Here is a 20,862-nt window from a genome sequence, read left to right on the forward strand (position 1 = left end):
ATTTACTATTTCTTCATGCAAGTAGATGAAATGAAGATCTTGAATTTTAATTCAATGTGGATCTTTCTCACCAAAACTGCAAAGGTGGTTGAAACATGTTTCAAAGTTTGAGGCCAAGGAGGAAGGGCATCCCACTCCTTTTCAACCACTGGTCTCCTTGAATAAAAGGAGCAACTGTATAGGCTAGTGCTTCTGTTCTGTTGGTGATGACCTTGTAACCCTTCCAGTCGACTCTCCCGCTGGTATCAGCTCCAGGCCCCTTGTTGGCATACTCAGCATAGAGTAGTGTGTCAACTGCAAATGTGCCATTCCTTGCCAACCATCCTTTAGGATGAATCAAATCGCCCAGTGTTGATTCCATAACAACTGTTCTTGAATATCGCTTCCATGGTCTGCCTAAGTACGTTGCTGTACTGAACCTCACAGGGAAGAGTTCCTGTCCTCGAACTATTTGACAGTTCTGGATCACAAAACCTGTGGTTTGCCGATCATCAGCTCTACCACTGGCTGTTATGGTGTTCTGCTGGTTGTCAAGTGGCTTTTTGACCATGATCACAGAGTTTTGGATTACTCTCTGTAGAATTGGCGATGGGCTAGTGCATGCAGAGTGCCCTCGTACCCATCTATCCTGCAGTTAAAGAAGGCTGACATATCAGCCTGAACTTGGAGAGCCACGGCTTGGCCACCTTCTGGCCCAGCTGTGTTCCGGAATGCCATTGACCTGCCAATGAATCCTTTTCCACGAACAGCTGCAGTTTGACAAGGAAATGCCATTTAAGATGTCATTGTTTAAGTGGAATTAGATAGAAAGCGGTTTTCAGTTCAGCAAGAAGGAACAAAAGAAATGGAGACTGAAATAATTGCATGAACTCACAGAAGGTGGCTGTCCGCAGGGCCGTAAATTGGTCATGGCAATTCTTTCGGCCAGTGATGATCGTCTTTCTAGGTCCATCACCATACATGGATACTGTACCCCAGCGGACTTTGAGGGTGATGTTCTCCTCATACATTCCAGACTTCACATAGATGACATATGTCCCCCTGTGGTTCCTGTTTTCAGAGTATGCAACAACAGCTTCAAATACTGTTCTGTACTGCCCACTGCCATCTTTAGCTACAACTACATTGGGCTTCAGAAGCCCCTTGCCATGTAACTCCGAGAGCCCACAGTCAGTTGCTGAGAACCAAGTAGGGTACCCACCATCTCTAGCCTCTGCCAGTGCTAAAGCATTGCTTGTGAGCTCAGTGACAGTCTGAAGCCTGAGCCCAATTACTGCTCTGATTGATGGGTGTTTAATTCCATCCTTGCATGTTTGTTGATATGAGATAACTGCACTCAACTGGCTCTTGAGACTGTCTTCATGATCAATCAAAGACTGCAATCCAGCAGACACCATACGAAGAGAGGAAGCAAGATTGTCATTGGCAGATTTTAACAAGTCTTGAGTCTTGAAGGGCTGCTATTTGGCTTGGGACCAAAACAACCTTAGCAAAAGTGTCTTTGATGGCAGCCACACTTTGCACCTCGTCTTAATCGAGAAATGATGATTTTGATGAAGTCAATTGGGGTAGCCTTGCTATATTCAGCTTCCTGGCTAAGAGTATCGATGCAAGTCTTCTTGTGATCAGTCACAGAACACAAGGAATCAATCATTTCTGAGAATCTCAAAACTGAATTTGTAACATCACCTGACTTTTCTCCACTGGTTACTCCAACCACCACAGCCACAGTAACAGCTGCAACAATTAATAAGGAGACCCCAATTACTGTAAAATTTGTTTTCATTTTGGTCCCCTTGTCACAATCAGCTCAAGGAAGAAGATGAGAGGGAGAGGGAGAGGGAGAGGGAGAGGGAGAGGGAGAGGGAGAGGCAGCTCTTTCTACACCAGAAGCTAAAGATGAATTGAAGAGTCTCTAATAAAAAGCATATGCATGAATCCTAAATTAGGGTGACTAGCCCTATGGTAAGTTGGTAAAAATGGTTATAAAAACACTCTCCAGGACAAGTTTAGACCTTACAAGGTAGTTACAAACAATATGTAGTTCAGTAATTATCTAATATTGTAATAAGTTCTACAAACTAGTCATCTTAACTGCTCTGACTGAGTTGTTTCACAGAAAATACTTGTAATCACCTAAAGAACTTGATTCATCCATTGCCCTTCTTGTTGGATCATCAACCTATCCAATATTTGGTGCTTAGTGACTCAAAAATCTGACATATACCCATTGAGGTTTGGGGAACATATCAATGAAAACCTTCTGAATTGGGACACTCCTGTGTCAAGGAAGAAGGAACAACTTTCATAAGATGGCATGGTATGGGCCACAGATAATACCCTTTGTGGGAGCAATGGGGCAAGCACCAAGAAGGATTGATTATGTTACAAATCCATAAGGCTAGTCACTATATTACTTGCTCTGAAAGAGGGGGATTTGGCTGAAAGAGGGGGATAGAAACACAAGGTTTTTTCATCAGATGGCTAATGCTCATAGAAGAAGGAATCAGATGAATAGAGTCAAAGTGAATGGGAGATGGTACAATGAGGAAAGGGAGATCAAAGAGGTGGTTTGCAGGGTGTATCAGGGGCTGCTGGCAGATCCAGGGGGGTGGAAGCCCAGGATAGATGCCTTGATTTTTGAGAGGCTGGAAAAGGGGGATGTGGAGGGGCTAGAGAAGCCATTCTCGGAGGAGGAGGTTTTTGGGGCACTGTCAGGTTGTTGCAGTGAGAAAGCGCCAGGCCCTGACGGTTTTTCAATGACTTTTTGGCAATTTTCATGGGAATTTGTTAAAGAGGAGGTAATGAACTTTTCAGGTAGTTCCATGAGACTGGGAGCTATGTAAGAAGTTTGAATGCAACTTTTCTAGTGTTGATTCCTAAGAAAGGGGGGGCAGAGGATTTGAAGGATTTTAGGCCAATTAGCTTGGTGGGAGGGTTGTATAAGTGGTTAGCTAAGGTGTTGGCTAATAGAATAAAGGGCGTGTTAGCTAAGGTCATCTCAACGTCCCAAAATGCTTTTGTGGAGGGGCGGCAAATCATGGACGCAGTGCTGGTTGCTAATGAAGCAATTGACTCCATTGTTGAAAAGCAATAAAGGGGCGATTCTCTGCAAATTAGACATTGAGAAAGCCTATGATCATGTGGACTGGGCGTTTCTTTTAGCGGTGTTGAAGAAGATGGGGTTTGGGGAAAGATGGTGCAGGTGGATAAAGAGGTGCTTATCCACTGTTAGGTATTCAGTTATGGTGAATGGAAGCCCTACGGGTTTTTTCCAAAGCTCAAGGGAGTTAAGGCAAGGTAACCTCCTATCGCCTTACTTATTTGTAGTTGTGATGGAGGCCTTTAGTTGTTTGCTAAAGAGAGTAGTGGCTGGGGGGTTTTTGTCGCCTTATTTGATTCGGGGAAGAAGAGGCAAAGGGGTCCAGATATCACATTTGTTGTTTGCTAATGATACATTGATATTTTGTGAAGCAAAGTAGGATCAGTTGTTGTACTTGTGTTGGCTGTTAATGTGGTTTGAGGCAATTTCAGGGTTAAGAGTAAATCTGGAGAAAAGTGAGTTGATTCCGGTTGGTAGGGTCGAGAATGTGGATGAGTTGGCTAATGAGTTCGGTTACAAGGTGGGAAAATTGCCTTCCACTTACCTAGGAATGTCGTTGGGTGCTCCGTTTAAATGTGTTGCAGCGTGGGATGGAATAGAAGAAAGATTCAGAAAGAAATTGGCTATGTGGAAACGTCGGTACATTTCAAAAGGGGGGAGGATTACTTTAGTGCGAAGTACCTTGTCCAATCTGCCGATTTATTTTATGTCTATTTTCCAGATGCCTAGGGTGGTTAGAATCAGATTGGAGAAGATCCAAAGGGACTTTTTGTGGGGTGGTGGGCCTCTTGAGCAAAAACTGCACTTAGTAAGATGGCCAATTGTGTGTTTAGACAAAAGAAGCGGAGGGTTGGGGGTTAAGAGTCTTGGGGCTTTCAATAAGGCTCTCCTTGGCAAATGGGTTTGGCGCTTTGCAAATGAAAGAAAGACACTTTAGAACAAAGTGATTAGAGGGAAATACGGGGCGGAAAGAGGAGGGTGGAGATCTTGTGAGACTAGGGAGGCCTATGGAGTTGGGTTGTGGAAGGCAATAAGTAAAATGGGACATCTAGTAACCCCTTCTTTTGGCTTTGTGGTGGGTGATGGTGAGAAGGTAAGGTTTTGGAAAGACAAGTGGTGTGAAACCATCCCTTTGTGCGAGGCTTTTCCTTCTTTATATGCTTTAGATTCGAACAAAGAGGCTTGGGTAAATGAAGTGTGGACAGCCGAGGGGGAAAAGGGGGGAAGTTGGAACCCTTGTTTCAATAGACCTTTCAACGATTGGAAGTTGTAAGAAGTGGAAAGGTTGTTTTGTTGCTTGGAGGGGAAGAAGGTTAAGGTGGATGAGGAGGATAGGGTGAAGTGGATGGAATCAAAGAATGGGGTTTTCTCGGTAAAATCTTTGTATAGGACTATGCAGCCGGGGTCTCTTGCTTCTTTCCCTTCGAAGATTATTTGGAACTCTTGTGTGCAGCCCAAACTAAGCTTCTTTGCGTGGGAGGCTTCTTGGGGGAGAGTTCTAACCTTGGATCGTCTGCAAAAGAGAGGTTGGGTTATGGCAAATAGATGTTTTTTATGTCATACGTGTGAGGAATCAATTGACCACCTTCTCATTCATTGTGAAAAAACAAGGGAAGTGTGGATGTTGTTCCTTTCTTTTTTTGGAGTTTCGTGGGTTTTTCCTCTTTCGGTCAAGGAAACCCTTTTAGGATGGAGGGGCTCTTTTGTGGGAAAGAAGAGGAAGGTGGTGTGGCAATTGGGACCGTTATGCTTGTTTTGGGTTATATGGAAGGCTAGAAATTCAATTGCTTTCGAGGATTGCAGGCTGTCTATTCAAAGGCTGAAAGTATCTTTTATGTATTTATGTGGTCGGAAACCAAATTGTAGATAAAAGATGGCCCTTCCACCTTAATAGATTTTATAGAGTGGGTGTATATGCGTTAAGGGAGAGGATTTTTTTGTTTTTTCCCTTGTTGTATGGGCCCCTTTGTAAGGGGATAAGTTGCTTTATACTGTAATTCGGTGGGTCACTATTTTAGCGCCTCTTTGCAATACAATCATATACTTATTGATCAAAAAAAAAATATTACTTGCTTAATCTATCAAAAAAAAAAAATATTACTTGCTCTGAGATCAACTGAACCAGCAGATATTGGCATCCCTACCAATTTTGATTAGAAGCAGTAGCAACATTTCCAGACTCTTTGCCTTTTAGAACCCTATTCAAGACCCTCATATGCTTTAAAAAGGAAAAAGGAAAAACATGAAGAAAAGAGAAAATAGAACATGTTATTCTAGAAAAACAGGGTAAACTTATGGTCGGTGTTTGTCTACTTTGACAAATTTAAGGAGTTCAAATTCAAAAAGCACTCAAACCTTAATTTAAGCCCATGGCACCAAACATGACTATATCTCATGTAAGCTATGAATTCTACTGTGTCAAAAAAAATTTCTATATGTAACTAGGCACACACCTACTATTTTTTTTTGATAGATAAGCACAACTTGTATTAAAGGGCAAAAAAGCCAAAAGCATACAGGAAGTATACAAACTCAGCCACACCCCAAAAAGCAAAAGAGACAAGCAGCCTCAACGGCCCTTAAATAGCCGCTAGCCACTCCAAAAAGAGTAAAAGCGAAGAGGACTCCTCTCCCATGTACACTCTCGCCCAACTCCACAAGTTACAAACAAAATAATTTTTGAGTTTCTGTATGTCTAAATAGCCCCCCCTAAAGGCTAATCTATTTCTCTCCTTCCAAACCGTCCAAAAAATACACATCGGTATGGAATTCCAGATTTTTTTCCTCTTTTTCCCCACAAAGGAGCCCCTCCAACTAAGTAACACCTCTATGACCGTCTCTGGGAACACCCAATGAACCCCAAACAAGGCAAGGATAATATCCCAAAGAACCCTAGCCACTGTACAGTGTAAAAGAATGTGATGTACATTTTCCTCTTCACAACCACACAAAAAACAGCAATTAGGAAGCTGCCACCCTCTTCTTTGGAGCCTATCCAAGGTAAGGATCTTCCCCCATGTAGCTTCCCAAGCAAAAAAAGCAGCTTTGGTAGGGACCTTGTCCACCCAAATGCATCTAACCGGGAATTCAAGGGAGTTAGGAGCAGCCAGCAGGTTGTAAGCACAGCTGACCCCAAATTTACCTTGACCTTCGCCTCTCCATACCACCGAGTCCTCTTCTTGTGAAAGCTTGAAATCCCTCAGCATGTTAAACAAAGCTTCTATGAAAACCAGCTCCCAATCATTTGAATCCCTAGCAAATCTGAGGTTCCAACCTCCTTGACCAAGGCTGGAGTCCCACACCTCACTGATAGTTGCATTTTTGTGCACCGCCAAAGCAAATAATTGAGGGAAAATTCTGGACAACGCCTCATCACCACACCAATGATCAGTCCAAAAATTAACCCTCGTCCCCTTTCCCACCTTAAACCTAATGTTGTCCCAACACCAATTTGCCTCCTTCAAAATCTCCTTCCAAACCCCAACCCCAAAGGCTCCGCGAGCTTCATTTGTCCGCCAACCAAGGCCTTCTTGCCCATATTTCACCCCAATCACTTTCTTCCAAAGAGTACCCTCTTCAAAAGCAAACCTCCAAATCCACTTACTCAACAAGGCTTTGTTAAGGAGATCAATCTTCCGTATGCCAAGCCCTCCCTTCACTTTTTGAGTGCACACCACCTCCCAATTGATGAGGTGAATTTTCCTTTCCATTCTCCCCCCTCCCCAAAGAAAATCTCTTTGTAACTTTTCAAGCCTTTTCGCTACTGACTTTGGCATCCGAAAAAGGGACAATTGATAAATTGGAATGCTAGCCAAGGTGCTCTTGATGAGGGTTATTCTCCCGTCCTTAGAAATGTATTGTCTTTTCCAAAGGGCTAATCTTCTCCTCATTCTTTCTTCCACCCCATCCCACATAGATATGGCCTTGTGATTGGCTCCAAGAGGTAGCCCCAAGTAAACTGAAGGAAGAGCTCCCACTTTGCACCCAAGCTCCACTGCCATTTCCTCAATTTCTTCAACTTCCCCAATAGGGATTAGCTCACTTTTGGCTAGGTTTATTCTTAGACCGGACGCCGCCTCAAACCAAGCCAAGATCCAGCTTAAAGAGGTTAGATACTCTTTCTTAGCTTCACAAAAGATAATTGTGTCATCCGCAAATAGAAGATGAGAGACCTCCATCACCAGCCCTCCTCTCCCCTTAAGGCTGCACCCTGAGACGAACCCTCCCCCAACCGCCCTTCTTATGAGAGCACTTAACACTTCCATACCCATGACAAAGAGATAGGGAGATAGAGGATCACCCTGACGCAGCCCCTTGGAACTTGGGAAAAAACCCGCCGGTACCCCATTCACCAAGATAGAAAATTTGGCAGTTGAAATGCACCACCAGATCCACTCCATCCATCGACTCCCAAATCCCATCTTTTGTAAGACTTTCATAAGGAAATTCCAGTTGATGCTATCATATGCTTTTTCAATGTCCAATTTGCAGATCAGCCCCTTCTCCTTACGCTTATACCAAAAGTCAACCACCTCATTAGCTATAAGAGAGGCATCCAGGATCTGTCTCCCCCTCACAAAGGCGTTTTGATCCATTGAAACCACCTTTCCAAGGACCTTCTTCAGTCTATTTGCCAACACCTTGGCCACAAGCTTGTACAGTCCCCCTAGCAAGCTAATAGGCCGGAACTCCCCCAGGTCCTCCGCTCCCCCTTTCTTAGGGATAAGAACCAAGAAAGTGGTGTTGAGACTTTTTGCACAAAGAACTCCTTGAACAGATCCATGATCTCCTCCTTCACAAATTCCCAACATGTTTGCCAGAAAGCCCCTGTAAACCCGTCCGGTCCAGGAGCTTTGTCACCATTCATATCCATCAAAGCAGAGTGGATCTCTTCCATAGTGAAAGGCACCTCCAAGCCTTCAGCCTCACAAGAGTTTAGGCGAGGGAGGTGCAGCCCCTCAATATCCGCTCTCCAACTTGGCTCTTCAGTGAACAGCTGCTGGAAGTTTTGCACAATCCCCTCCCTTACCTCCTGCTCCTCAATCCTCCACACCGCATTGATTTTGATTCTGTCCATGGAATTATTTCTACGATGGGCATTGGCCATCCGATGGAAGAAGCCTGAATTTTTGTCCCCCTCCTTCAGCCACAACTCCCTCGACATTTGTCTCCAGTGGGTTTCTTCCAGAAGGACCCACTTTTTGAAAATTTCCTTAGCTTCCTTTTTCATTTCCGTTTCACTTACTGACAGGCTCCTTTCACTTTCCACCCTGTCCCAAAATTCAACCTGCTGGAGAGCCAAGCTCTTATTAACTTCTAGTCTGCCAAACACCTCCCTATTCCACTCTTTGATTTTCTGTTTCAGCACCTTCAGCTTAGAGGCCAATCTAAAACTGGCCTTCCCCCTCACCACTGTCCCCTGCCACCACTCCCGAAGGAGGTCCTTAAAGCCATCTACTTTCAGCCACATATTTTCAAACCTAAACGGAGATGGGCCTCGTCTTAATCCTCCACCCTTCAGCATAATAGGAAAATGATCCGATGTGGGCCTCGGCAACCTACATTGAACAACCCCACAACATTTATCCAGCCAGCACTGAGACACGAGGAATCTATCCAGTCTTGCCCATGCTTGGTTATTTCTGCCCCCACTCCATGAGAACACACCACCTTGTAGCGGAAGATCTAGAAGCTCTAACTCATCTACTACCTGGGCGAATCTTCTCATCGCACCACTTATCCTTCCCTGACTGCTCCTTTCTCTTTGAGACAGGACGACATTAAAATCGCCCCCTATACACCACGTGTCACTCCATATGCCTCTAATTGCCCCTAACTCTTCCCAAAAAACTTCCCTCTCCTCCCTAAAGAACGGCCCATAAACACCTGTGAAGATCCAGACAAACCCATCCTCCACATTCCTTAGCCTACAGGAAATAGAAAACTGACCCACTTCCATCTCATCAACTCCAGAGTTCTTTTATCCCAACAAATCAGCACACCACCCGCAGAGCCATGAGCATCCAAAGCCCCCCATTCCAAGAACCTCCCAGTGCCTAGGCTCCTAACCACTCCTTCATCCATTACTTGAATTTTTGTCTCCTGGAGGCAAAATAAGTCCACCTTTTGACTCCTAATCATAGCCTTAATCACCTTTCTTTTGGAGCTATCATTAGCTCCCCGCACGTTCCAACTTAACAGTCTTAACTTCATTGGATAACCAGCATTTGGTCCCCTCTTTCTTGCATACCATTCCTCAGCTTCTTCCCCCTCTCGTAATTAATGGAGCATTCTAATCTTTTCAGCTCCCGTTCAAACTTCGATTTGTCCAGAAGAATTTTACTATGGACTTTTTCCCTCCTTTTTCTGATCTTGACCAAAAAGTCCAAGATATCCTTCTCCAATCCTTTTGTCGAGAACCCCAGGAATTTGCTAAACCTGGCCAATCAACTGTCTTCCCAATCAACCTCTTCCCATCTTTTTTCTTCCAGTGTTTCTGTACGGATCAGACGTAGCTCCTCTCCACCTTCTCCATTACTGCCATTACTGGCCTCCATCAACTCCCAATTGGCTACTGCCCCTTGCTCCATAAACCCTAAACCATTGACAATGCAGCCCTGTGGATCTCTCTGGCCTACCTCCCAACCAACACCAAAGAAGTCGTAATACCCCAAAGGGGTCCGACTGGAAAAAAGAGGAGAGGAAGAAGGAGCAGCGGGGACCAATAAACCACCAAGACTAGATGTATTTCCATACCTCTGAGCTTCTTCCATTAGGGCACCATCAGTCCTTGGGCACCCCACAAGGCTTGGTTCCTCCATCTTCTCCATGCTCTTCAACCAGAAAGAAGAAATGCCTGCGTCTGGCTCTTTCAGCAGTCGTGGGCCAGTCCAGCCCAAAAGGCAAGCCTCTCTACACGGGCCTAAAATGTTATAACCCAGCCCAGACACTTCTGGTGACTGCAAAATTGGCTTGGCCCGTTCCACATCCTCCCTCGGCAACAGCCCAACAGCCTGTGATCCCTCACCCGGCAGCCCAGACGACCCACTCCATGACGGCCCAGCTTCGGAAGCATTTGGATCAGGCCTAGAGCTCAATTCATTAATCCGAAATGCTTTAGTGGGGCTCCTCTCGTTCAACCCACCCAAACGGGGCTCCATCGGACGGCCCGACCCATCAGACTGGCCCCTTGTCCCATCCAACAGCTGCTGCAGTTTCTCGATCCTAGTGCCGCCCTCCACCTCCATCACGCGCTTTTTCGCGCGTGCACGGGCCTCACCCCCAACCTCGCCCACTGCAGCATTCTTCAACCCTCTCAGCCCTGCCGATGCTACCTTCAAGACCGGCCTGACCTCCCACCAAAGGGTTAGCGCATAGCACAGGTCTTCAATCCAAATTTCAACCACATTGGGTAGTTCTTCCCTGTCCGTCTTTACCAGGATCCGCGCCCACTGTAGCTCTTCTAGCCTCTCTGTTTGGGTAGGCACACACCTACTATTGAGCTTCTTAATACCTTTTGCATATGTGTGTGATTATAATCACATTCAATTCAGTACACAAAATTTGGCATCAGAGCCTTTGCAAGTACCTTAACATCATCCTGCTGATTCATGATTGGTTTACCTATTTAACCTTTAGATAGTCATTTTTTTTTTTTTTTTTTTTGGAGGATCATGGCACAAGACATCTCTCCATATACCTATCAACAAAAAAAAACCAACATCTCCCCATATAGTCATCAAGTAGGATGATAGACAAACAAAAACTTCCATGAAAACAATGGAATTAGGATATTAAAAAAGAGCATTAACAACTGGGAAGATAAAACAAATGCAATTTCAATGACAGCAGGATTGGTGGATTAGAGCAGGAAACAAGAGGGCAATGAGGCTTTGGAGTGTTGTTTAATATGCAATTCTTTGATATTATGTTTGGTTAGATAGATAGGATAGGATACGTTTATCCTAAGATATCATACCCACTAGATAGGATATGTATATCACTTCCACCGGATATTATATCCAAGAGAATATGTTATATCATGCTCATATTTGGTTTGTAAAATAAAAAAAAAATAGAATGTTCACTAACAAGAAAAAAGGAATGGAAAACATATTGCATTTCAATGTTTATTGAAAATAAAAATTACATTGCATCCCAATATTTGCCATTAAAAAAAAAATATTAAATCTCTTATATGTTTTAGTATTATTTGGAAATCATTCTATAATTTATAATTAGCAAATAATTGTTTACATCTTTATTAATAGTATTCATGATTAAAATATTTAAAAGTTCATAAATAAAAAAAAATATTATATTATGTTGTTAAATATACAAAAACAATTTGTATATATTAAATATTGCATTAAATAATACACATATTAGTATTATTTCATGACATATTTTATACATATTTGTTAGGTTTTTTAAAACTATTAATTTAATTTTTTTAATCACAAACTTTTGTTTTGCAAGATATGTAATATAAAAAAAAAATTAAAATGAAGGAATAAGATGAGCAAATTAGATTTATCCATGGGATACATATCTCATATCCCAACTTGGAATCATAATCCATGTAGAAGGAATAGAAAAAAGACATTTGATAACATATCTCATCACTTATTGTATCTCATGTTTGGTCAAATATGAGATATGATAAATGATGGAATAATTTAACATATCCTATTGTCAACCAAACATGGGATAAGATATATTACCTCATCTCTCATCCTATCACACGCTATATCCATCTAACCAAACATGCCTAGAAAGTTTTAAAAAGATGATGAAATAACATAAACCTTGAGTATATGAAGTTCCATATGTGGAAATGGCACTATACTAAGAGATTTATTCTTGCAGGGAATTGTTTTGGGAAGCAACAATGTGTGTGTCTCTGTGCATGTGTGTTCACGCTTGAGTGTGTATTTTACAAACTATAAGATAGCAGAAAAGATTAACTAACCTGCCATGTCAACAATTGCCTGCTGTCAACTAATGGACTTTTCATCGGATGCCTACTGCAGCCTCCAAAATTAGGTTCTGGAGCAGGTTCAATCCCTTATTGGACTGATGAATAAAGACAATAATTTCAATCTTACAGTCATGACAAAGGGCAGTGTCCAACAAGAGAATCAAACAGCTTTCTGATCATCATGCTACCATTGGAAAGCAGGTTTGTCATGTTTCTCTCAAGCCCTCAGCAAGTATGTTGCCAATTTTATCTTGCATGCAAGAATTTTCATATTCCACTGCTTCCTTATGGGGTACCTCACTAACAACTGACCCAATCAATAACCCATGAGTTGAAGCATCTGGCACCCAACCTTTTTCCAACATTAAATCCAGCAATCGACATGCTTCACTTTTATAGCCCTCTTTCAATAAGCCAATAATAAGTAGGTTGTACATTGATGAATTAAGAATTTCACCATCAGAAGCAAGTTTACCAATAGCAGTCAAAATCGTATGAAGCTGAGAATGCTTGGTTAAACACGACAGCAGAGTAGCTACTGTTTCTGAGTCAGGTACTAAACCCTCACTAACCATCAAATTGAAGAACCGGGCAATATCTTCTGTTCGACTCAGTGCACACATGCTTTGTACGAGGATGCAATATGCTTCCACATCAAGGATGCAACCTTCTACCAGCATCTTTGAGAGCACTACTAAGATATCACTATCCTTGCCTAATTTAGATAGTCCAAGCATAATAGCTTTGTAACTGGCATTAGTACATGAAGTACCAGAATAACATGCAAGCACAAGCAGCCTGATTGCTTCATCAACCTTTCCTGTTACACAAATACCCTTCATCAACATATCCAAAGAAGAAGATTTAAGTGCACATCCGTTACTCGACATGTAGCAAAACACTTCTGCAGCCTCTTGAATCCTTTCCATCTGGCAAAGGGTTTCAACTAGCTCAGCATAAGAGGCAGAATCCAAGACCCAATTTTTAGAACAAACCTGATGAAATAGCTCTAAACCATCCTTACACTTGCTCAATTTACAGTTTCCAATAACGAGAGCAGAGTAAGTAGCAGAGTCGGGGGTAAATGAAGAAACAATCATTCTACTGAGAAGTTCAAAAGCTTTGCTGGTCCAAGCATTCTCACAAAGCCATCTGACTAGGATATTCCAAGAAAAGTTGTCAATTATATTCCTATCAAATATTTTCTCAAGAAAAACTTTTGCACCATGGAAGTCACCAGCAGTACAATAACCTTCTAGCAATGCATTATGAGGATCAGTCCCAAAAACACATTTATCTTTCAAAAAGAATTCAGCTTCGTTAAATTTTCCTAATTTACAAAACCCCTTAACAATATACACAAACACATCATCTTCTGGTGTTAAACCGCATCCTATCATTTCTTCAAGAAGATTTATCGCATCATCCAACCAAAGGCTCTCAGACAAACACTGAATCAAGACCCTATAAATTAACAAATCTGGCACAAGTTTAGAAGCTCTCATCCTCCAAAACAACATCATCCCCTCCTCTACCTGATGCACACTACAAAATAGAGGTATTACACTAGTATAAAAACTCAAATCCGCTTCACACTCAAGTTCAATCATCTCACCCAAAACAACAACCGATTTTTCCACTAGGTTTCTTGCAATAAGGCCACTAATGAGTATATCAAAGGTCTTACTATTAGGACTACACCCTTTCTTGCTCATTCTCCTATATTGATCCAAAGCCAAGTCAATCCAATTTAACTCAAATAAAGCCTCTATCAGATAATTCAAAGTATCAACATTAGGTACAATTCCTGCTTTCACAATTTCCTTATAAACCAGAAGAATTTCTCGAAAATCTCTCCTCTCCCTCACCAGAGCACCCAACAAACCATTAAATTCAATTATTGAGAACTTATAACCATTTGAAGTCATGATCACCAGAACCCTAATAGCTTCACTAAGCCTACGATGCTTAACAAACGAACTGATCAATGCAATAAGAGTTTCCTCTCCACCTGGGCATTTCTCTCTCACCATTTCAGAACAAAAGGCCTCCATATCCTCAATCTTACCGCCCATACCCAGCTTCAAAATAACCCTAAAATACGTATCCGCCGTGTGGCGAAATCGTTTTTGTCGGGAAGCCCATTTGAATACCTTGATTGCAGAATTCAAATCATGGGTTGTATCCAAAACCCGGATTAAGTCATCCGGCATAAGCCTGTTCCTCAAAAACTGGAACTTTGGTTCAAATTCGTTGTCGTTCGGTGGGGTTTTGGTTTGATCAATTTCCGGGACAGCCTGGATACGATTCGCGCATGAAATCGAAGACATGGAAGCAATTAAAGGGACCCATTTGGGGATTCTGCTGGAAAGCGTTAACGATGAGAGCTTCACAGCCATTAGAGGAGTTCATGAGCAGTAACAGCTATTTTCTCGAGAAAAGAAAATGGAGGAAAAGGGAAAATTAGAGAGAGACTCATTCCTGACCTGAGGTTGGAGACTCATGCAGCAAGAAACCCTAGATTGTAGGAATGAAGATCTCCTCTGCACTTGTTCTGTGTGCAGTGTGTACTGGCAGCGGAATCGCCCATGAAGCGGCTGGTGTTGGATTTGCTTGGTTAAATATCTCAATTTAACAGGCAACTCATTTTCATTTTTTACTAAATTATTTTGAAATTTTAATACCCATTTATATAAATATATATATTTAATGAATTAATTAGAATTAATTTTTAGGAATGGTGCATGAAGTACTTTCATTTTAATTTTTAAAAATTAAATGAATACAAATTTACTTTTCGTGATATTTTCAAAATGTCGTATTGAAAGTGTGAAAATATTAGTTTTGTGGTCCTTGTCTAATACTTTTAAAAGTTATATTTAACCTTTAAGGTTATGTTTGATTCTAAAAAATATAAAGAAAAAAGTGATAAGAAAAATGATTTTCTCACAATAAAATATTCTAAAAAAAATTAAATATAATTAAAATTAATTAAAAGCTTATATATTTTAAAATTATTTAATCTTTATATTGATAAGTTAAAATAAATAAAATAAGTTTAAAATAAAAATAATTTATCATCTTTAACCCTATTTTTTATTTTCCTTCACTTTTTCTTTTTTTTTACTTTTCCTCTTTATTTTCTTTTCTTTACATTTTTCCTCAAATTTTCCAAGAACCAAACATTGCCTAAATACTTTAATTTCATCGTTTGGAAAAATATTTAACCTTTAAACATAGCATTGTGAAAACATTCTCTTTAAATTTCAAAATGCTGTTCCTTACACCAATTTGATGGAAGAGTCCCAGAAAAGCAAGGAAAATAGTGAAATACTCCTCATGGCCATTTTGGGGCTTCAAACCAAAGACCAAACGCAGGCTCCAAATGCAAACTCTGCCACAGCAAGCAATACATTACGGAAAGTTTAACCAGAAAAGACCCATCCAATGGTAAGCCAGCATAAGGATTCAACATCTAATCAAATTAAGACCAGACCATGCATTTTTTCTATGCTGAAGCCAAGCAAGTGTAACCATCACAGACGAGAGATACAGACATCCCATCAGGTTCAAGAGACAATAATATTGCAGCCTGAAAACCTTCTAGTTTCTTACATTATGCAACCACTTACACAAAATAAGCACACAGATACAAGGTTCATTTTAAGAGCATTATGCTCTTTATGAGAAATACATATATATATATATATGGATATATAGTCTTTCCACAAGAAATATATACATGCATGTACACTAAGATTGAACAAAAGGTGCAACAAGAGATAACAGTCTTCCAAGATAAAATTAAACCGTATTTTGAAATCGATTCTTCCAGCATCCAACCACCATACCGTCTTCATGGCGTTTCGTAGTGTCAGCAATCACCATATCTTCATAGTTTTGTAGATGGCAAGCACCATACCTTAGTAGCAAAAATATGATGGCATACATTGTCATTTAGCGTCTCATTCTCAACTAATACAACGGTATGCTGGCTTATAGGAGATTGGTCAGATCCCACCAAAAAACCCTTTTAAGGATGAGGAAATCACATACAACTGCATTTTCTTCTCTCTCTGACATGCCGGTTTTTCCCTTCATCTTCAGTATAATTGGGGTCCTAAATTTCTGTGTCTCGGTAAGTGAACTTCCAGCCCCATCTTGAAGAAATGCCAACATCAGAAACTAATACTCCAGAAATTGTACCCCAGTTGCTAATTCCATGAACTATTTGAGATGACCGATGGATACAAACCAATCCTTGCAATAAGATAAACAGACTTGTCCCATTTTCCTTAAGATAACTTGCTTCAATGGTTATATCCTGAAACAAAAGAATGCAGGATCTCCCCTTACAATATTTCTCCAAAAGCATTCAAGGCACCAACGGTTCATTCATGCAACTAATGGAAAGGCCTAAAAGATTGAGTGAAAATGGACAAAAGTCCAACTCCTACAAGCAGTACCTAACCCTAATGAAGAGGTGAACATATACTGCAAAAGCAGGCCATTGCAGCAACTAGCACCTCTGCAACTTAGAGAATAGTATCTCATAGTATATGATCTAACCCTGTCCAGTAACTGCTTTCGTTTCCAGAAAACTAAACTTAAGAACTTCACAAGAAATAAAAAATAAAATAAAATGATGAGAAATCCCAATATGCTTATTCCACCACCTTAAGTCAAATTTCGCCATCTCCACCAACTCTGGTTCTTGAGAAAGAGAACCTCCTTTTCCTTGTCCTCTGAGTAACAAACACCCACCATTATATTATGTACCTCTTAACTGTTTAAAGGCCCCTTTCCCCTACCATAACTAGTATTCGGACCTTATGTGGCAGCTATGGCCCCTGAATCAGTGTTAGACTCGGGAAGAGAAATGTTAACCGGTTGCCATCCTGATTGAAGATGTGTGATCCATTTCTTTGCACTGATAACCATGTTCAAAATCTGAAGTACATCTCCCAAAGCACGGTCTTTCAAGCACATATTCTTTAAAATAATAGCTGCTTCATACCTACCCAGCAGACAGGAAGGAAAATAAGAAAACTTTATAAAGTCAGAGGAAAATTTTAGGTGCTGCAGGACTACATGCACTCCCAAAAGCTAAAGCTAATGGGAGGTAGAGGTAACCCCACATATAAGGCCCAACCAACGGTAGTAATCAGCCAATGTGGGATATTGGACTTTCGTCCATCCGTCCTACATCAGGCACCCCCACTCAACTGCTGAGGGACATGTCAACAAGCATGGGGTGAGCTAGGCTAAACCTTGCTCTAATACCAAATAATGCAAGACCTCATACGCTCCAAAAGCTTAAGTTAATGGGGGATAAAGGTAGACCCACATATAAGGCCCAACCAACATTAATAATCAGCTAATGTGAGACATTGGATTTTCATCCGTCCTATGTCATTAGGGAAAAAAATAAGTTTAGGCAAAGAAAGGACTTACTTGCATTGAGAAGCCATTATCGCAGATCGTCCAGCAGGGGATATTAGAAAATTCTGGATTCCATCCCAAGTTGCTTTAGAGTACTGTTTAGGATTACCACCCATAAGGTTCACGCACTTCCATAGTCTGTCATTTTTTCCAACATATAACTGAACAGTACCTAATTTTTGCTTAATTACCATCTGCTGCTCAATAGCACTTTCCAGGGCCTTCTTAACATCAGTATTTTGGTGCTTGGGGTCTCCATATCGAATACAATCAGCTATATTTGCTTCAGTAGGCAAAATCTTTTCATTTTTTAGGGTGTTCAGGGCAAGTAAGATAACCCCTATGAGGCCTTGGACATACTCAGAAGGTTTTTGGCATCCATGAGATCCCCATATACCATTACTGGGAACATTCGTGGTACCCATAGCTGAGGATGATGAGGGTGGAAATTCTGGTCCACGAGAGTACCTATTGTTCTGAGGATCATGGTAAAATGAAGGCGTATCATGCAAAATATGTCCTTTCTGCTGTCCGCTTAAGCTTCCAGGGTTTGGAGACTCAATATTCGAATTTCTTTTCAGCTCTCCATCTCGTTGTTGAAAACTTGGAGGATTGTGAACATTGCTGGGGTACTCGGAAATGTTTAACACACCAACATCAGGCACATTTGGGGGACCATTGGTGAAACCAGGTCCATCAGGCCTGGGAGGCATTATGTGAGAAGCAGGGGTATGAGGATTTGGTGGAAACGAATTAGACGGTCCAAATGTGGGTTGCGAAGGGAAGTTTGGCCTTAATGGTTGTGAATAATGATTTTGGTAATTGCTCTGGAGGTTATGGCCATTGCTTCGTGAAGGATCAGGACTTCCAGAAAAGAAATTTGGAGCATGTCCATTAAGGGAGGCATTGGGATTATATGCACCAGACAACTGTTGTGGTGCACTTGCTGTTCTTGGTATATTTGGTTGATTCAAGTTTCGGCGATTTTGTTTCCCTTTATACTTAATATCAGCAGTTCTCCCCATATTTGGGAGCTTCTGATTTCCTAAGTAGGAATTTTCAGAAAAGGAATCCACCGATTGATTTGTCTGAATGGGATCAGAAACTGGAATCGGTAATGTGTCAGAACTGGAATAGCTATTATTACCAAGTTGTTGTGATTCACCATTTGTTAGTGGCAGTCCTCCTGCCAGAAGACTCGTCCAGAGCCACACGCTCTTTGCTGCTGCAATGAGCGGTGCAGAAGCCTTTTGGGGTTGTGCAAGAAGAATGTTGTATCTTCTCATGCGCAACTGATGGAGTGCATTCGAGAAGTCTCGATCACCAGAAATGAGCAAATAATTAGCAGGTGCAGGATTGTCCACAGCCCAGAACAGCATGTCAACAAGAATCTTTTTGTCGCTTGCATCTTTAACGCCTGTTTACAATCAAAACGTCAATACAGAGCAACCCATAATTGAACTACTTAACACTCCAATTTAGACAAATGAATAATAAACTGTACAAATCAAAAAGGGAACAGAAAGTTGGAGATTCCATGTGGCAAGACATGAGGAATTTTTTCTTTCCCCCTTTTTTTTTATTTTCTTATTTTTTGAAAATCGATATTACACATCATTTTGGAAATGCTTCCTTCAGGCAAAACTAAATCACATCTACATTTACTGGTGGTTGGATACAACTAAAATGAATTAACAGCATCTCTTGCAAATAATACCTCCTTTTTGCTTGAGAGAAAGAGAAGCCTATTTGGCAGTGAACTCTAAATTCCACTAGTATTATGTTACTCATGAAAGAAAATAATAATCTATATTTAAGAAAACTGGCAAGAAATTGTAGCAGTCCGACATCGTATGAAAAAAATCATAAATGTCCATTAATTTTCATGAGAAGGTTTCTCAGGTATGCACTCCACCATAAGTGTAAGCAGAGGTTCAACTGCAACAAAACTAGTGTTATAAACCAAAACCCCTAGTCTAAATGAAGGAGAGCTCTTATCTTCGGATCAAACACAATTCTACCAGCCAAAAGTCAAGATCTGAACTTCTAATTCAGCAGAAAATATAATAATCTCGGCAGATCCACTCACCAACACAGAAAAGGAGTAAGAAAGATTCGATTACGACTCAGTAAAACAAAATCCGTTGAATTGAAGACTGATCGTAGCAAAACGTCATAATTAAACAAGTCAAGTCAGCGATCAGAGAAAAAAAACCTTAGGAAAGCACCATGAATTAGAAGAGGCACAAGAAATGGAGGTCATGAAACCACAACAAAGACACTCGAATCGAACATCGATCGAAACAAAACCACCATAATCAAACAATTCAGCAATGATTCCAAGAATCGCAGTCGGAGATCAGAGCGAATTACGAAATAGGAAAAGAAGAATCGGAGAAATGAGAGCGTACGGACCAGCGGGGACGTGGTTGAGGGCGATGCCGGTGCTGGAGAGGGCTTGCTGAACGGGAGGAGGAATCCGATGGGTGTCGCCGTAGGCGGAGATGGAGACGGGACCTTTGTAGTTCATCGTGAACAGAGCTGAGCTTATGTTCTGGGCGATGGAGTGGGGTTCGCAGCCCTTGGGGACCTGGCAATTCTCTATGTCCCACCATACAGACGTCTTCGCCCCCGAGTACTGAGCCTCTGCAACACCCGATCCGCCGCCACCGGAGCCACCGCCTGCAGCCATAAAGGACATCGTTTGACCGCTGCCTCCGCCACCTCCCATATTCACCATTCCCAATAATTTTAGCCTTCTGGCGAAGATGTAGAGGCCGCTATAATTTATAAATCTAATCTAATGTCAATCTAAAAGAAAAAGAAAAAGAAAAAGAAAAAGAAAAAAGAAAAAGAAGATGGAGAGAGTTGCGATGGGAAGGTGAGATTACGGTGGAGCCCCTGGACTGGCAGTCGCTAGACTTGGGGCCCTTTATGCCCTCATCCACTTCTTTACGCCAGCATTATATTCAAATACTCGTATTTCTCCTACTATCTCATTTACAAAATGGAAATATAATTAATTAAAATTTAACAAAAGTTTAAGCTTTAATAAGATTCCTCTAGCACTCATTTTAGAAAATGTTTTTAATCTTAAAAAACGTTTTTAAAAATCACTGTTATTCCTAAAAACACTTTTTAATACTTTAAATATAAATATTTATCAACCTGGTTGGTAAATGTAAATAATTATTTTAAAAAATTAATAATTTCCTTACATAATTTATAAGTAAGAATAAAAAATTATTCTCAAAAATAATTATATATTAATAAATATTTATTTGGTATCTATATAATAATATCAATTAAATGTTGTCATGTCTGACGATTAATCATC

The 20,862-nt window shown here is 41.0% G+C and overlaps 4 protein-coding genes across 12 annotated transcripts; 1 reads left to right on the plus strand and 3 right to left on the minus strand.

The window, feature by feature from the left end:
- Positions 1-22: 22 nt before the first annotated feature.
- LOC104877410 (pectinesterase) lies at positions 23-550 on the minus strand. Its single transcript, XM_010661513.2, has one exon. It carries the CDS (start codon positions 548-550, stop codon positions 101-103), a length of 450 nt encoding a protein of 149 aa, XP_010659815.1. The 3' UTR covers positions 23-100.
- Positions 23-14,696, minus strand: LOC100240795 (probable pectinesterase/pectinesterase inhibitor 13). 8 transcript variants are annotated; one of them, XR_009467632.1, is made up of 4 exons: positions 12,075-14,696; positions 1,690-1,737; positions 875-1,595; positions 23-749 (listed from the first exon to the last, which is right to left on the minus strand). XR_009467632.1 is itself a non-coding variant. In XM_059742631.1 (3 exons), the coding sequence occupies exons 2-3, from the start codon at positions 1,395-1,397 to the stop codon at positions 568-570; spliced, it is 705 nt and encodes a 234-aa protein (XP_059598614.1). In that variant the 5' UTR covers positions 1,398-1,737; positions 12,075-14,690; the 3' UTR covers positions 23-567. The 8 variants fall into 8 exon arrangements, 4 of the variants coding, with proteins under 4 accessions (XP_059598614.1, XP_059598615.1, XP_019080545.1 ...); XR_009467634.1 differs by having other exon boundaries at positions 1,690-1,767; XR_009467631.1 differs by having other exon boundaries at positions 875-1,737.
- LOC104881397 (uncharacterized) lies at positions 2,481-3,097 on the plus strand. The gene is made up of 2 exons (XM_010661512.1): positions 2,481-2,751; positions 2,871-3,097. Exons 1-2 carry the CDS (start codon positions 2,481-2,483, stop codon positions 3,095-3,097), a joined length of 498 nt encoding a protein of 165 aa, XP_010659814.1.
- Positions 14,697-15,646: 950 nt separating the features above from the next.
- Positions 15,647-20,462, minus strand: LOC100242533 (uncharacterized). 2 transcript variants are annotated; one of them, XM_002276560.5, is made up of 3 exons: positions 19,941-20,462; positions 17,538-18,942; positions 15,647-17,100 (listed from the first exon to the last, which is right to left on the minus strand). In XM_002276560.5, the coding sequence occupies exons 1-3, from the start codon at positions 20,263-20,265 to the stop codon at positions 16,914-16,916; spliced, it is 1,917 nt and encodes a 638-aa protein (XP_002276596.2). In that variant the 5' UTR covers positions 20,266-20,462; the 3' UTR covers positions 15,647-16,913. The 2 variants fall into 2 exon arrangements, with proteins under 2 accessions (XP_002276596.2, XP_010659748.1); XM_010661446.3 differs by having other exon boundaries at positions 15,647-16,407; positions 19,941-20,453.
- Between the last annotated feature and the right edge of the window lie 400 nt (positions 20,463-20,862).

This window comes from Vitis vinifera, chromosome 14 (genome assembly GCF_030704535.1).
Source record: "Vitis vinifera cultivar Pinot Noir 40024 chromosome 14, ASM3070453v1".
Classification (NCBI taxonomy): domain Eukaryota; kingdom Viridiplantae; phylum Streptophyta; class Magnoliopsida; order Vitales; family Vitaceae; genus Vitis; species Vitis vinifera.

What these genes read in the sequence shown, in the direction of transcription:
- LOC104877410 (XM_010661513.2), bottom strand. Translation starts at nt 550, where the DNA reads ATGGTCAAAAAGCCACTTGACAACCAGCAGAACACCATAACAGCCAGT.
- LOC100240795 (XM_059742631.1), bottom strand. Translation starts at nt 1,397, where the DNA reads ATGGTGTCTGCTGGATTGCAGTCTTTGATTGATCATGAAGACAGTCTC. An exon ending in CCTGCGGACAGCCACCTTCT is followed by an intron (nt 750 to 874) that starts GTGAGTTCATGC and finishes GTCAAACTGCAG; the next exon opens with CTGTTCGTGGAAAAGGATTC.
- LOC104881397 (XM_010661512.1), top strand. Translation starts at nt 2,481, where the DNA reads ATGGCTAATGCTCATAGAAGAAGGAATCAGATGAATAGAGTCAAAGTG. An exon ending in GAAAGCGCCAGGCCCTGACG is followed by an intron (nt 2,752 to 2,870) that starts GTTTTTCAATGA and finishes CAACTTTTCTAG; the next exon opens with TGTTGATTCCTAAGAAAGGG.
- LOC100242533 (XM_002276560.5), bottom strand. Translation starts at nt 20,265, where the DNA reads ATGGTGAATATGGGAGGTGGCGGAGGCAGCGGTCAAACGATGTCCTTT. An exon ending in CCTCAACCACGTCCCCGCTG is followed by an intron (nt 18,943 to 19,940) that starts GTCCGTACGCTC and finishes GATTGTAAACAG; the next exon opens with GCGTTAAAGATGCAAGCGAC. An exon ending in ATAATGGCTTCTCAATGCAA is followed by an intron (nt 17,101 to 17,537) that starts GTAAGTCCTTTC and finishes TCTGCTGGGTAG; the next exon opens with GTATGAAGCAGCTATTATTT.